This window comes from Phaethon lepturus, unplaced genomic scaffold (genome assembly GCF_000687285.1).
Source record: "Phaethon lepturus isolate BGI_N335 unplaced genomic scaffold, ASM68728v1 scaffold21210, whole genome shotgun sequence".
Classification (NCBI taxonomy): Eukaryota; Metazoa; Chordata; class Aves; order Phaethontiformes; family Phaethontidae; genus Phaethon; species Phaethon lepturus.
The window spans coordinates 1-16,010 of record NW_010511463.1 but is presented as its reverse complement, the minus strand read 5'-3'; the positions used below and the strand labels follow the sequence as shown (position 1 = coordinate 16,010).

Genomic DNA, 16,010 nt, shown 5'->3' with positions numbered 1-16,010 from the left:
GGCTGGGGGAAGAGGGGCGGTGCCCCTGCCGCTGGAGGGAGTCATTGTCCCCAGGGAAAGTGAAGGAGCCAGGGCGGCTGGCAGGGGATGCTGGGATGGAGCTCCAAAAGGAGCCCTTCTGCAGGGGGCTGCTGGGTGGAAAGGTTTCTTTGCCAAAAGGAGAAGGGAAAGTCGTGGAGAGAGGAGAGTTCATTGGTGAGATGGCTCCTGGCCTTGGCTTCCCAAGCGTCAGTGATCCTATGCTGTTTCTTGATCGACCGTCCTCTGAGCTTCCACGTGAGTCTTTCTGGGCTCCATCAGCTGAGCCAGAAATGTTTCCCGCTGTCTTCCTTGGACTTTCAATAACTTTCATCTTGGGAATCTGCTCAGCTTCTCTCTGAGGACCGTCCGGTTCTGCATTGGGAGGGTGCCTGTCTGGCTGGCTCAGGCCAGTTTCTAAGGAGGTGTTGTAGTGTGGCAGGGAGAGATTGTGAATGGACATACCTGACATCTTGTCTGCCTCTGCTTGGGCCGAGGCTGCAGAGGAGACCAGGACTGGGGAATGGTGTCTGACAGGCTGGGGGATCCGGGATGGCCGGCTACGGCTGGAGCTGGGGATGCCACTACAGCTGCTGGGGCCGCTGCTGCTCCCGCTGCCACCTCCACCACTGCTGTGGTTCCTCTGGTACTCGATTGGGGACGTCAAGGCTGCAATGGGGGCAGGAGGGGAGGCGGTCAGGGAAAGGAGGGCAGGAAAGGGAACAGGAACAGTTTGAGAGACACACGTTTATTGGCAAAAGGGGAGTGCTGTTCAAATAAGATAAGTTCCCTCAGCAATGCCGGTCATGCCAGAGATCTCAAGTCACTTTTCTATATCACAGCTTCATAACCTGCTATAGGTACCTCTGTTAAAGATGAAAAATCTGAAACCAGGGAGAAATGTTTTCCTCTAGGATCACATTGTCAGTCAGCAGCCAAGCTGGGAAAAAAACAGGCGTGACTCCGAATTCTCAGCTCGTTGTTCCATCCATTACAACTCTCTTAAAAAAAATCTGGGGCAGATTTTGGGGCAACAACTGATGGATGCAAAAATAGAGCAAGAACCTTTTACTGTCACAGTAGACACTACCATCTACTTTCCTCCTGCACAATCTGAATGTCGTTACCACAGTAAGATGTGACAACAATGGCCACCAAACAAACACAAGCAAAACATATTCAGAATAGATGCTTAAGATTCCACTTGGGTTTAGCCTTTAAAGGCTTGTGTTTGCTTAAAAGGAGTACACAAGCTCTCCACCTCAACGGGTGGTGCCAATCTCGACTCACTCCTACAAAACATTTGGAAAATTTCACCAAGAGAACACCATGTAAATTCAGACTACCACTCTTACAATAAATGCTAGCATCTGTTCTGAAGCAGAAATATGGCACATATCCCCCAACTGTTCTGTATTAGCTCAGGAAAAAGGAAACTTGTAAAACCTTTAAAGCCAAGAAACAACAGATGAGAGAGAAGTCAGTCAATTATGAGCTTTCAGTGAAAGGAAATAATTTACCATTTAAAAAGTTGCGCTGGTTTTCCAAAATTTGGTTAATTTCATGGATCCATAACTGGCGGACTCCTGGACTGGCAGAATGTAAAATAAAGGTCTCCGTGACATCGCCCGTTCTTGACGTTAGTGCAAATTTACAGGGATCGCTGTCCACATTTTCCTCCAGGGAAAGGCAACTCACCTTCATGAAAAAAAAAAAAAAAAAAAAAAAGAGAGAATTTACTTGATGTATTTTATGAGAAACATACCTCTAAAATCTCTTACTTAGGAGCTCAGAGTCAGACCTTCAAATGATGACCATTCTTTCCTTCAGTAAAATACCACCATGAAATGAAGGATTACAGCAAACTACGGATTAGTGTACAGCTTACTGACACACTGTGCCTGAACAACCTCCAGCTGGTCAGTATGGCCCAGTGTTCTCCATCATCCCTCACTTTCCCTTCAAGTTACTTAAAATGCTAAGCCTGCTATGGAGCCCTACCACTGGCCCACACTGGGTAGAAGCCCAAGGCTTCTGCTGCAGATCCAGCAATGCCTTGGAACAGGCTGTCCAGCCAGTGCTGAACAGGATGCTCAGCTGGCAGGCAGAGCACAGAGGTGGATTAAGGGAAGCAGGATCCACCCAAAACCCTTCGCGAGGAAGGCTGGTGGGCCCTAATATCATCAGTTTTTGTTTCAGGGCAAGCTTGAAGTGGGGGTAAACCCTTTTTGTTTGAGGAAAAGCCGACACGTCTAAGAAGGTGGCACTACTTGCAAATGTTACCTACATATTCAGACTGATTTCAGCTGAAACTCAAAAGAAGGGATATGTGAAGAGTTATCTTTATTTGCAATGACTTTGCAATATGGTGCATGTACACACAGCACAGAGCTGAAAACTAAACTCCTTTGTGAATGCTTGTTCACCTTGGCACAAGAACACCTGTTTTGGTATATTTCACACGGGAAGCATCAGAGTACTGGGATCCAAAGATTTCCATTTATCATCAGAGTGAGCAAAACTTCGGTAGGAAGTAATTTCAGGAAATGACTGACACCTCTCTGGGCTTTATGATTGCACATCTAGATATGTCACTAGTGACTCCACACTAAGTCAGAAACTGTTACCTTAGCAGAGTTTGTGCAGGGGACGCAGAGACTCACGCACAACAGTTACCTTGATACTGTTTTTAAACAAGAATCCGGGCATGGAGAAACCTTTCTTTTTATCTAGCAGCTCACTGAAAATGACAATCTGCTCAAATAGGAAGACCCGTCTCTCCTTGCATCGTGGCAGAAGTCCCGTGTCCTGGTCTGTAACCAAGAATGTGTCCTGGAGCAGGAGTTTACCCTGGGCTACAATTTTACCCTAGACACAGAGGCAAGCAGAAACACATTTAGTGAATTTCTTTCTTTCCCCAATCAACCTTTTTGAGCAGATGCTCATGCCAAAATAGCTTTGTATAGTTCCCAATTTCTGACTGTCACTGACCATTATATATTCATTGATCCTCTATACACAGGACATTCTTGTGCCCTTTCTCAAAAAAACAAACATCATCAAGAAAAAAAAAAAAAAACAACCCAAAATCCACTCTTTTCAACTCATACTGCAGTTTGGGGCTTGTAACACTAAGGCTTTCAACTGTCTGTTCTCAGTAACTCCCACAGTAACTCATGTATTCTTGCAAAGACTTCCAAGCTGCTGAAAAGGGAAGTAATTCACGTTCACACCTGCAGCACAGAGCAGAAAGGCCTTTGCAAGTAGCACATGTGACTATGGCCTGGCTGATGCGTACTGCTTCAACAGCCAATTTCCATCTCTTCTAGACTTAGCAAAACAAGAAGGGCTAAAGTTGCCTCAGGTACTTTACTGACCTCAGCAACTCCTCCTATGTCTACACTACAGAAGTCAGGTCTGCTCATCTGCTGATAACTGATTACTTCACTATTTTACAAGTCATTAGTCAATAAGGGAACTGTAATAACACCAGTGCTTCCTAGATTTTGCAGAAGGACTTACCTAGTGTGACTGACAGAACATGTAAAGTTTCCCAGGAAAAAGTCCTTGGCAGGGCTAAGACTTGATTTTTCATTCACTAATTTTTGCACCAGCTAACCAGATAGCAAGGGAGCACTCCACCTCATTTCTCCCTATAACATTAATGGTTAATTTCTAGAGAACCTGACAAAAACTCTCAAGCAAAACCTCAGCCAACTTACATCAAATCCTTGCAGGCGGCCAACATTCATCATGTCATTACACCGTTTTGGTACTATACACATGACCTCTACAGCTCTCTGTTCAAGACAAATAAAAAGTCAAACCTTTATTTTCCATATGAGTTAGCAGCATAAAATTTTGTTTCATTTGCTATGATAGCTTTAGAACAGAAATGTGAAAGGCAAACACTTATAATCACAGTCTCAAGATGATCAGAAAAGGAAAGTGACTGTCAAAACAACAGAAGTTCAGACTAAAGAGCATTCAAATCACCAAGAGAAAATGTCTCAAGTACCTCTAGTTCTGTTGTGTCAAGATTAGCTTTCTTAGAATATTTAAGGAAGTCCTGAAAAAGAAAAAGAAAGTTATTTTCTCATTAATCAGCTAAAGGAAATCTTAGAAAATCTGAATTTGCTATCCTCTGCCAGAGAATGACAGACTGCAGAAGACACACAGAAAAATTTCCTTTTTAAAGCTTCTTGTTGCAGTGCTTTCTCCCTTTTATTTTTTAAGATTTATTCACTGTTTTGATTTAGCTCATACAAGTACATGTATTAAGGCAATGACCTCTGTGATACAAAGGGTTGCTCTTCAGTAAACATTTACATGATATTAAAATGGTTGCAGATGTGGATGGAAAAGTTGGGATGAGTCCCAACAACTCATATCACGTTTACATCTGAAAACACTTGGGAGATCCCTCTCCTCTTCATGTGACATTGGTACAAATTCTAAACATTTCCATGTCACTGACTTGAGCTCATTTGGTCTTTAACCATTAAAAGAAAAAGCAAGCTTGGGCAGAATCTATTTATCGCAATTTTTGTAACTATCTGAATATGCTCAGAAAATAATCATGTGACACTGCTTACAAATCTGGGTTCTGTTTGGGAGGAGGGTGGAAAAGCATCAGCAATATTTAAAAAAGAAAACATATCCACTAACACATAGATTAAATCATTCATCTCAACATCGCTTTACCTTTAGTAACAGCTGGTATTTCATAATTCTCTGCACAGGTTTTATTAGCAAGTCCGTGAGCTGAAGTCTGTGGCCTAGGCGTTGCTTTAGATCCTTAGGGATGTAAAACAAACATTTTTTTGTTCATGCAGTTAGAAACAACTTTCTTTTGTTGAGTTAAAAACACAGCAGGATATATCACTATCAGATATATCAGATATGATAGTGATATATGGCTATATGACTATCAGAGCAGAATCTAATCTTCAGTTAGCAAAAGCTGGAGTCCTTCCCCTTATCTGTATCAGCTTTGTTTTGAAAATATTCCCCTCTCCAAGCATCTTTGTATCCTTTTTTGAAAACAATGTATAGTGAAGTGTAATTTTTCAGTCACAGGTTGTATATAGTCTATTTTCGACAGTGATCTTCGCTCATCCAAAACTGCCACTTCATATAATATGCACTATTAACCGCCTGGGCTAGGGCTAGTAAGGATGAGACTCTAATGATTAATTAATATCTTATAGCTAAACTTTAGTTTTCTTCCCCTAGAGAGTAATATATATCTAGGAGCCTGTATCAGACGTAAGAAATCAGAAGAGAAATGGGAAGAAATTATAATTTAAAACAGTAACAACGTTATCTGCTGCCTTTTTGTTTGTTTTTGTTTTGGTCAACAGATCTGATAATGCTTATGATTTGTACACACCCTTCACCTTGCATATATCTTCTATCAGGCACTTACCTCAAAAAACGTATCAATGTATTCTGAGACAATGTGCTCAGACTTTGGTTTGTTTTGGCAGTAAACTATGTACATGTGCAACCTTCTCTCCTAGAAGAACAAAGATACACAATGACAGATAGATCATCATCAAGAAAAAAACGTGCCAGATTGAAATGGAGTTATTATTTTAAGAAGTACAGCTGTTCAAAAGTATGAACTTAAAAAGGTCCTTCTGAGGAAAAGAAGCAGCTACATATGCAGAAATTACAGATCTGAAAACACATTTATTTGGGAATATCATGATTTTAGAAAGGCAACACAAGTCAAAAAATTGCCACAGTTATAAATACTCCTGAACAACAGATGTTTAGAGACGATAGCTCAGCAGGTCCCACAATAAAGCTAAGTATGAAAATGGTTATCTTTTTCTTTTAGCAAGAGCCTTTGAAATATCATACTTTTTATTTAATTTTAATAATCCGATTATTATTGGAATATATTAGAATAATGACCTCCTCCTGTTTAGCTGTACAGAGTAGTTAGGAGAAACCTCTAAACTCTTCTATTTAGTATTAGCTGTCCTACTGGAATTTGAGTGGGGACGTAGGTGACGTAGCCTGGAAATGGTGGCGCTGGTATTTTTTAGCTCCAATTCTGTATTTTGTGCACGTGCTTTTAACACCAAGGCAACAAAGAAAAAGAGAAGGAGTGTAACTTCAGCCTTTAAGATTCATTCTTGGTTACTGACCTTGCTGGTTAAGAAACACAGACATACCATATGTGTCTATTACCTACTCCAAAGTTTTCTGTATCATTTTGCTAGGATGGGTTTGCCATTAGAGGCTTTGCTGCTCAGAGACTTAGAGAGTACTGACCAGTGAAGTCAAATGGAAAACAAAAAAGGAAGAAATAAGATGGAGATTGAAAAGGACACAGAACATAGATCAAGAGCAGGAACTGAATCGTCATGTTCTAGCTGATAGTCAGGGTTTTGCTAGAGGATGGTGTCATAGCATCACAGCTTGCCTTTCCATCTGGAGTGGTGAGGGTGCCTTTCAAAGACAACTCAGTTGAGGATATACCAGGATAAAGTAAAACAGCAATCAGAAACAGGGAGAGTTACTTCCTCCAGGTTTCCCATTTTACCAGTGCCAGAATTCTCCCCTCCCTCCAAGCCTTTTTTTAAAAAAAATAATCCCTCAAAAATGAAACAGCTCATTCCTCATCATTAGTCCAGGAATTAGTCCTGGCTTCCAGTGTTACTGTTCCTTTAATGTTTGGTTCTGTGCTCTTTTGCTACCCTGGTATTGACTTCAAACACAGACTGCAGGGAAAATCTGAAACCCATTAAATCTGCTTTAATCCAGTCCGTCTTCAGTCTTTGCATGCTTGTGCAAATGATCGTATTTAGCAGGGAAGTTTTCCTTCTGCTGTTTTGCGTGATTTGGAGTACCAGTAACAGGTATTAAATTGTATTTCTACACAAAAACACACCAGAATCACTGATTAGTGGCACGTCTGATGGGTCCTGAATTTTGATTCCTAGTTTCCAGATGACTAGTTCACCTGATTTCCTTCTGAAGTGTTATAATATCCACATGTACATATGGTCATTCCTTTCAATAAATAAATGAAAAGTGGAAAAACAGGGACTTGTATAAAGCTATAAAGGGTACTATGTTGGACTAAAATTAAACATCATGAATTTCTGGCACTCTCAATTCCTCTCCCAAGTGAAAAGGGTGGAATCTCAACCACTAGTGTGATTGAGAACGGGAAAGTATGCAAAACTAGAATGCACTGAAACTGCAAAGAAGAATAAGCCTCTTTCCTGTTTTTGTCTCCTATGTTCCATGGTGCTGCATGGATACCTGGGATTAGAAGGCAGGTATCACATGAAATGACAACTCCCTTGCACAGAATTGGAACTGAATTGAGAAATGTGGCCCTTATTTGTATTTCCTCTCCTCAGGAAGATATTGGGATCAAAACCTAGGCTATCTCTCCACCTCTTACAGTGAAGAATATTTTACAGCACTTTCTTAACCATACTGTACCACAGATAAATCCTTAATAATCAAACATCGGCCAGTAGCAGCGATAGGGATTTGCCAACAAAGATGTTTGCACTTACATGCTTAACAAACAGGGATCCCAGCTTTTCTGGATCTTCAAGGCACTTCTCCAACTCTCCTAAAAAGAAGCTGAACATAAACAGAGTAAGTACTTTTTTTTTCTGGTGGCACACACTATAGCAACAGGTAGTTGCAAGGCAAAGTGGTTTTACTGCAAGGTCCACTTTGTGTCCCCTAATAGCCTAATCAGGATATTAATGTATGTCCAAAATGACAATGTTAACCGTGTAATATTTTAATATAGATTTCCAAAAGGACACACTGAATCCATGCAAAGATAAAAAAATACTGGTGTTCATTAATAAAATTCTTTAATTTCATATGTTGATTGAAAATTTTCTCCTTCCTAGTCTGAATGCCCGAGATGCTCATAATTGCTATGCTAACTCCTAACAAATTCTTTTTTTGAAAAACAGTTCTGAAAACAAAGCCTCAAACAATGGACAAACTTCTGTACCTAATACTATCCATACTATAGATTCTCAGTTGAAGCACTTGCTGTATATAAGCATCCTTGTTTAAAGCAAATCTTCACGCCAACATTTGTAAGCTGAATCCACAGTATCTACAACTCAAAGCACAAGATCAACTGTGTTTACCTTACATCTCAGCATTTGAGAAAAAAAAAAAAAATTCTTAGAGTCAGAATCTAAAGGTAGAATTGTCCAACAGATGGTTTTCAGGTTAATACGTACTCTCTGTGCCAGTCATAAATCTGGTGAATATTTCCAAACACAATCTTGTCTTTGCCTTTCATGTCATCAGGTACACCGTCTTCCTTCATAAGTGCCATATAACCCTGCAACAGTCCAAAGAAATTCACTGTGTACATTTTAACTTTAAAAAAGTGGTTTGTCTTTTAAGCTCCCCTTTCCCAACAGCTTTCCAAATCGCCCATGACAACAGTTTGCTTGGGACACAAACACTGCTCTATAACATAGTATAACACAAAGCACAGACACAAAATATCACAAACTGGCTTGAGGCTGTCTACACAACACTGCCCAACGCTAGGAAGATGAATTCACTCTAGCTAATTTAGCCTGTGTGAACAGGCCTAAAGCATAGAGAAAACTTATACAGCCCTTCTCTTTATTGTCTGAAGCAGCTGCAAAGCTTTTCCAGGTAGGGCTGCTACCAAGTACATCTCAGAGCTACTGAACTGGCTTCTGTGCTCCTTTGCTCAGTGTTTCTTTTTTCAGTCATCCCCACTAACCCTACACCAAAGTGCACTGAGGAAGAAAGCAGCTGCACTGCATGTTGGCTGCACTGCATGGACTACTACCTGCGGTACGAGCAAACCAAACTCCAAAAAAGCTGAATATCAATTCTATTAGCAAGCATTCTGGCTGCAATAAGGTTCCTTTTACATTTTCCCATAGTCCCGTCTTCTTTTTTTTGGTGTACATATACCCACCTCACTGTGCAATTCTATCACATAGTTAGAGCTGGGAGTGTTTTTAAGTTTTGTAAATATCCATGCAACCCTATTCCTTCTATTTTTTCCTAATACTTCTACTCCTAATTAGCCAGGTCTGGTGTTAGTTTGCAAAGTTTATGTTTTGATGTCTAGCATTTTCACCAGGAATTATGTTGTTAGTTACAAGAATACATCTGTTCATACCTTCTACTGCACCCTTTAAATACTGTAAGACGACTATCACAATGCCAATCGTTCTTTCCCTCCCTCCCTTTAAAACTGAGTTTAAGAATTGAATCTTGTTAGGCTGAAATTCACTGTCATGCTCATTCTCTCTACTCTTCCAAATGCATTTTGCTGGTAGCTGAAGACTGAAGGCAGATGCGTGATGTTATGTCATTTTACACAAGGGGAAACTAGGAAGTCTAAGAGAGGCAGCAAGTCTTTCAAATCCAGGATAGTTGCTCTATATGCTGAGCTACAATGCTTTTTGTAATTCAGTTGTGCTAAATAAAACCATCTAGTCTAACATACCATTAGGCCAGAGGTAGTGATCGTAAAAAATGACAAAGAACTACACTCCTCAGAAGAACAATAAGGTGCACGCAATAACGGGAAGAAAGGGTATAAGATTTGATGCAGTATCTCTAATATGTTAAAAGCCTGCAGGAGGGAAAACTCAGAAAGCAAACATTCACGTTTTCAGTTTCTTCCTGTGTTTTGTTTTGAAAAAAAATGTGAGGTCCAAGCTACACAGCTGGTCAGCACCACATTCAAATAAAGTAAAAAAAGTAAATCAAGAGAATGAAAAGCATCATACCTCAACTACGTAGCCCAGATCTCGTACATAATCTCGCTCTGTCTCCACTAATTCCTGTAAGACGTAGCTACAATGGAAGGAAAATGGTGAACACATATTTCATTAAAAAATAAAAAGATTCTTAAAGAGGATTAATGGCATACAACTTTTTAAAGTTTTTTTACATGAAATTGAAACTGCCACTAACGTTTGAGAAAAATTTTTTCTTTGCATAACGTGACTATATACTTGACACGTAACACAAGTACTCCCATTTTCAGACCAACAGTTCAAAACGGACATTTTTTTAAACATTTAATTTCTCTCTTCAAAACATTGTAAAAAATGGAGTGAAAAAGTGGTCTTACTGTCGTCTTTTTAAGGAGCTGGATTTTCTTTCTTCCATCTCATCTATGGGTGATGAGGAGGAAAGAAGGGAGTTATCTGAAGGGTTGAAGGATGGACTGCTGCTGTCACCTTGATCTACCAACAAGGAACTTGGACGGTCCTCCAGGGCCTGAGAAGGTGTTCAAGAGAGACAGCAACAATGATTTATTTCCCCTTTATTCACAAGATACCTTTTCATGCAGCTATGTATGGGAACCTATGGGAGATCAATTATTGTAAAGTATCTTGGCAAAGGAGGTTTCAAGCTTCCAGGACACCAGCCAACAACCTGGCTCTCCAGGAGAGATAAGCTAACCTTATGGAAGCACATTTGATGTATATTGGTCTCTCCTTCACAGGAAAAGAAAGAACTTCAGTTGGTTTGAGCAGCAAGGGCTAAACATCAGACTATCCTGCTCAGGATGTAAGTACTTCTATGGTGGAAGCTACAGAGATGTGTGCTTATTGCCAAGTATTAAATTAGATTTGTCATACTTGAGTTCTGGCATATGCAAGTTACTTTAAATAATAAATAGGACATCTTTAAAGGAGATTCTTTGGATGTTACATTTTTTAAGACAACAGAAGTGGCATTCTTTCTCAGACATTTTGTTTATCTCATTAACTAGCCAAAATACTGACTCATTGAAGAAAATGATGACTTCTACACTGTCAGTGTTGCTTTTGAGCTTTATGACAGTTCAGATCCTAGGAAAGGATATCTGGCAGAAGAGACAGGGGCTCTATCTTCCTTGCATGGACTCCACAGGCTTCTGTTTGTATAAAAGATAGAGAAGCCATGGGAGAAGTAATACGAACAAGCTTCTATGAAGTATTTATTTGACTTCTTTAATTCAAGCCCGTAATGTTGGAGCAAGCTACAGTTATGTATCACATTTTCCCTGCACGTGATGCAGCCTTTAATGCAAGACACATTTACTTCACCAGGGTGTGGTTTGGCTGTAATCTTTTTTCTTTCCATACAAAAAGTAAAAACCCAATAATGATACAACTGGCCCAAAAACCAGGGGAACCTGACCCTTGGCTAAAACTCTGAAATGAGAACATCTCCACCAGGGACTATATGCATGGATCATTAAGTTATATCCACTGCTAGACACATGGACTATCAAACCTTTCATTTACAAAAGACTCTGTTGAATTTTCCCATGGATTACTTCCTATTCGCCCTTCTGGTGCAAGAGAAGTAAAAAGCAAAGTTAATACTCTAAGAGAGTGCAGAAATTACTTCATGTAGTAATTTAAGTGAAGTGTAAGTCTTTCTGAGTCAGGAAATATAAAATAGAAATTAAAATTTTTCATTCTGAAATTCTAAGCTGCTTAAATTTAGAATGAGCCTGGGAAATATCAACCTCTGGTAACATGGGGCTGCCATGCTGTGATTCACTGTAGTTTTCACAGCAGCACTTCTACTAAGCCCAACAGAGTCTATGTTGCAAAAGCCAGACTTTTTTTGACAAAATCACAGAATTGCTGAGGGACCTCTTGAGACCATACAGGCCAATCTCCCTGCTCAAACAGGGTCAGCTACAGCAGTTCTTCCAGCACTGGCTCAAGCTGAGTTTTGAATATGAAGAAGGGCCTTCCTGTAATACCCAAACATCCTATTCTTTGTCAATGAGCATCTTCAGAAACATAGACAGTTTAAAACACAGACACTTAAAAAAGCTGACACAAATTCCTCCTACTTAATTTGTTAGCCAACACTAAAAAGGAGGAAAGGAGACACTAACATGCAAAATGATCCTTTTACTCTTTTACTTATTTCTTCATATTCAGGGGTTATTCAACCTGGAGAAGAGAAGGCTCTGAGGAGACCTTATTGCAGCCTTCCAGTACTTAAAGGGGCTTATAAGAAAGATGGGGACAGACTGTTTAGCAGGGCCTGTTGCAACAGGACAAGGGGTAATGGTTTTAAACTAAAAGAGGATAGATTCAGACTGGATCTAAGGAAGACATTTTTCCCAGTGGTGAAACACTGGCACAGGTTGCCCAGACAGGTGGCAGATGCCCCATCCCTGGAGACATTCAAGGTCAGGTTGTATGGGGCTCTGAGCAACCTGATCTGGCTGATGTCCCTGCTCACTGCAGGGTGGTTGGACTAGATGACCTTTAAAGGGCCCTTCCAACCCAAACTATTCTGTGATTCATTATCACATTGTCTAAAAAAGCAGCTAGATAGCATAAATGTTTCTGTGTGTGGCTTTACTTTTGAACCTCGCTAGACTAGCTATAAACCTAGCTTCAGGGACCTCATAAAGGTCTATCAGGCCAAGACCCTTGCTCTTTGCATTCATTTTACTAATAGGTTATTTTCATTTTACTAATAGGACATAGTTTTTCTATTGTCTCCTCTGCCTCTTAGTTATTGTTTTTTGCTTCTCTACATAGCCATTTACCTATTCAGTAAGTGCTTTTACAAAAGATGGTGTACATGAACCTGTACATCCATGTACAACCTGTACATCAACCCAGAAAATTCCTTTTGAAACAGGCATCAAGTTTACAAGTGAAATGCATGTAGCTTTTTTTTGAATAGCAAGTTGGGACTTGAAGACATAACTTCTTTAAACACCTGCATCTGCCAGTCAGCCTCACCATTTTACTTTTGACGAGTTCTTCAATTGCACTGACTAGTTCTGCCGCACTGGGTGTCTCGGAGCTGGTCGGCCGCACCAACAATCGAGAAGATGTCTGTGCAATGACACAAAGGAAGGAGAATTCCAGTTAGCCTGGTACTTGCACAAAGATCAAGGCACTTCTTTCACTTCTCTGTCAAAGGTACCCAACAACAACTGTCAGTGTAATATAACACTAAGATCATCCCTTCCAACTTGGGCAACTGGAATTGGAAATTTTAAGTAACCCCCAGAAACGTTAAATGCTGGGATAAATATTCCTGTTCCTACATTCAACAGAGGTCAAGGAAATAGCCTCCATCTTGTTGATTATGATAATACCTGACAAATAGCTGTAAAAATTGCCTGAGCCAATCCAATGGACAATAAACAGTTTGTTAACATATTTTATTGCTGGTTAAACAAAACAACAACTGCAGAACAGGAACAGGAACCAAGACGGCTTGAAATAAAGAAGGAAGCATCACTAGGCTAAGAAAAAATACACCAGTAACTCAGGGGCATTTACTTACATTTACTATTACTTTACTAATATACTGGGGTATATTGCCCAGATTCAGAGGGGAAATTGAGCTCACCATTCCTTGTGCCATCCATTTTCCCCAATGGTATGTGTAGAGCACAGTAGATCTCTGGCCTCATAGCTATAAAATGCCAGTTTATAGATACAACTGAAGGTAAAAGGTGTTCACAATAAAGGATTCTGGGAAAGGGCCATTAAACTCAGCCTCAGTAATTTGCAAACAGAGTCGTTTGCATATTACATTTATCCTTAAATAACTGGAAAGTGGAAACACGGTGTAATATGAACCTGTTCGTTCATATTATGAACAGCAGAGTGAACATCATGTAGCATAGGGTAAGCTGTCCTGCAAATGTTTCCAACAAACTGGACGAAGAAATGGCACGTATAATGGCTTAACACGAGAGGTTCTGCTCAAATCAAGCACGGGTGTAATAAGGCTCCCCATAAGTCAATACAAAAAAGAATATACAGATTTTCAGTAGTTTGCCTTGTATTCACCTTATTTGGAAAGGAAAACAGGGGTTGGGTAAGCAAAGGAAATACAGACAACTTTAAATGGAAAGATACGGGAATTGAGCCAAAGCAGAGACAGAACACAAGTCAACATAATGCTGCATCAGAGTTTACAAAAAGAGAAAACAAAAAGCAAAAATAATTAGTTTCATATTAACATAACTGATCTTGAAACTTTAATATTGCTTATCCAAAAATTGAATGCAAACAACTTGTAAACTGCCACCAAATGCAAATCCATGAAGTGTGCAATGATTCTACTGAATGGAAAAATGCATACTGTGCAGATGAGCTTTTAGGGGAAAAAATGGTTATTTAGTGATATAGACAAATCAGCATGGCCTAGCACATGATGTTTGCATGCACACCAAAAACTGAGAAATCCCACAGATAGTGTGTCTTTCAGGCAATTCTATGCTCCTGACATCTGACTGTTGACCAGGTTTTCCAAAGCTGTACTTGTACAAGGGTTCTCACTTTGGATATGGAGCTCAGCTTAGCCTTACAAAACACTGTCAGTGTTGCAATCAGACTCTGGTCAAGATCCCTTTTCTCTGTTACTGCTCTATGGGAGTATATGGGGTGTGACTGTTGGTAAAACTTCAGAACTGGTTGGTTTCCAGTTCATGCGGTTATATCACATAGTCTCTGAAAAAGAAGGAGCTGCATAGATGAACTCTGGCTGCTGACCTTCCTGATGATGTACTCTAGGAGCAGAATACAACCCTTGCCCAGAAAACAAGGAAAGGTGGAGGAAGTGACTGAGCACACGCAGGTGTGAGGTGCTGCTGGAGCCCACAGCAGGCTGGGTAGGGAGGGAGAAACCCAGCGAGCAGGGAGTTTCCAGCACAGAGTGTAGACCAGGAGCCCTGGAGAGGAAGAAATGCTCGCAATGAAGGCACAGATGAAAGCCAAGCCTCTGAGGTCATAGAAAGGAAGAGACATTCCTTGGGATCCAGAGGAGCTGAGCAAACCAAGAAACCACTGAACGTGGCAGGAATGTGAAGGAGAACTCCACCCAGAAGGCAGACAACCTGCAATTTGTTTGCAAGCCTTTTATTAATCAGTAACTCCATCAATAGAGCCAACTGACTTCTGCTGGGTAAAACTTTGCTCTGGCTTCTCACTTCTGTGCTCCAGTAAAGCATTTGCTTCAGGTACTGGAAACTGGTGGTATGTCTTGGTGTGTGGACTTCAGGGAGGCACACACAACCTCCCAGACTGCTACATGAGGAGACTTTTTTGTAAATCACTATTTACATGTTTTTAAAAGTTATGGTCTAGTATTAACTTTACCAAATCTTAACTTCTCAGAAGTCTTCTCTAGAACGCAGTTTAAGCTACTTCAAAAACTGTCCCAAAAAGTTTTTACTGCAGTGGGTGCATGTTAACCTCTTAAGAAGTGAAAGTAAAATTTGCTGCGGACTGAGAACTCCTCAAAGCCTCTTACTCTACTGTCGTAAGGGTCTGACTTTGCATCGTAAATAAGCATATCTTACAAGCAAACATATAACTTACAAGCATGTCTCTTCACATAATTGTTCTTGCTGTGTAAAGAGAACTATACAAGCAAAACCCATTTTTCTCTGGAAAACTTTTTATAAGACTTGCATATCAATTTTTTTATATCACTGGGGGGACATGCAAATACAGCAGCTTATGAGCAGGAACTTGAACATATTTTCACCAACATTATTTTTATTCTATTTCTAAGCCTCAAACTGAGATTATTATTTTCTAGCAATAAAATATTATCTGAGGTCTAAAGGCTGGCCTATTTTTGGTTGTTTTGTTTCAGGAATATTTCCCAATGTCTTAACTCCCCAACTCATATATTATACTTTTTCATTTCAGAAAAGATGTACGAATTTACACAGAGAGCATGGGAGCCAGCCATTTTAATCCTACAAATGATAGCTTCAGGGATAAGTGAGATCCCCACTGAAATGCAGTGTTTTTAAAAGGAAGAAAAAAATGGAAATAAGTAAGATCAGCCAAAGTTATCAATAACATCTGCATCACAGTGAGTAACCAGCCACAAAATTCACTAACAATATTCAATGCTATAGATTACAGAGGTTTAAAATTTTAAGCAGCAAAATGGGAAGAAAACAATAATATGCGTATTTGCTGCACAAGTCC

General features: G+C 40.0%; 1 protein-coding gene across 1 annotated transcript in view; it reads right to left on the bottom strand.

The window, feature by feature from the left end:
• TRIO (trio Rho guanine nucleotide exchange factor) overlaps positions 1 to 12,884 on the bottom strand; it is a gene marked incomplete at its 5' end in the record, with an annotated part of 27,093 nt that extends 14,209 nt beyond the window's left edge. The window contains 12 exons of the mRNA XM_010284098.1: positions 1 to 687; positions 1,539 to 1,716; positions 2,695 to 2,886; positions 3,741 to 3,818; positions 4,037 to 4,087; positions 4,723 to 4,815; positions 5,447 to 5,536; positions 7,563 to 7,632; positions 8,259 to 8,362; positions 9,804 to 9,870; positions 10,151 to 10,299; positions 12,789 to 12,884. The exon at positions 1 to 687 is cut by the window's left edge and continues 113 nt beyond it. Coding sequence (XP_010282400.1) covers positions 1 to 687; positions 1,539 to 1,716; positions 2,695 to 2,886; positions 3,741 to 3,818; positions 4,037 to 4,087; positions 4,723 to 4,815; positions 5,447 to 5,536; positions 7,563 to 7,632; positions 8,259 to 8,362; positions 9,804 to 9,870; positions 10,151 to 10,299; positions 12,789 to 12,884 — 1,855 coding nt within the window. The remainder of the gene's footprint in view (positions 688 to 1,538; positions 1,717 to 2,694; positions 2,887 to 3,740; positions 3,819 to 4,036; positions 4,088 to 4,722; positions 4,816 to 5,446; positions 5,537 to 7,562; positions 7,633 to 8,258; positions 8,363 to 9,803; positions 9,871 to 10,150; positions 10,300 to 12,788) is intronic.
• Between the last annotated feature and the right edge of the window lie 3,126 nt (positions 12,885 to 16,010).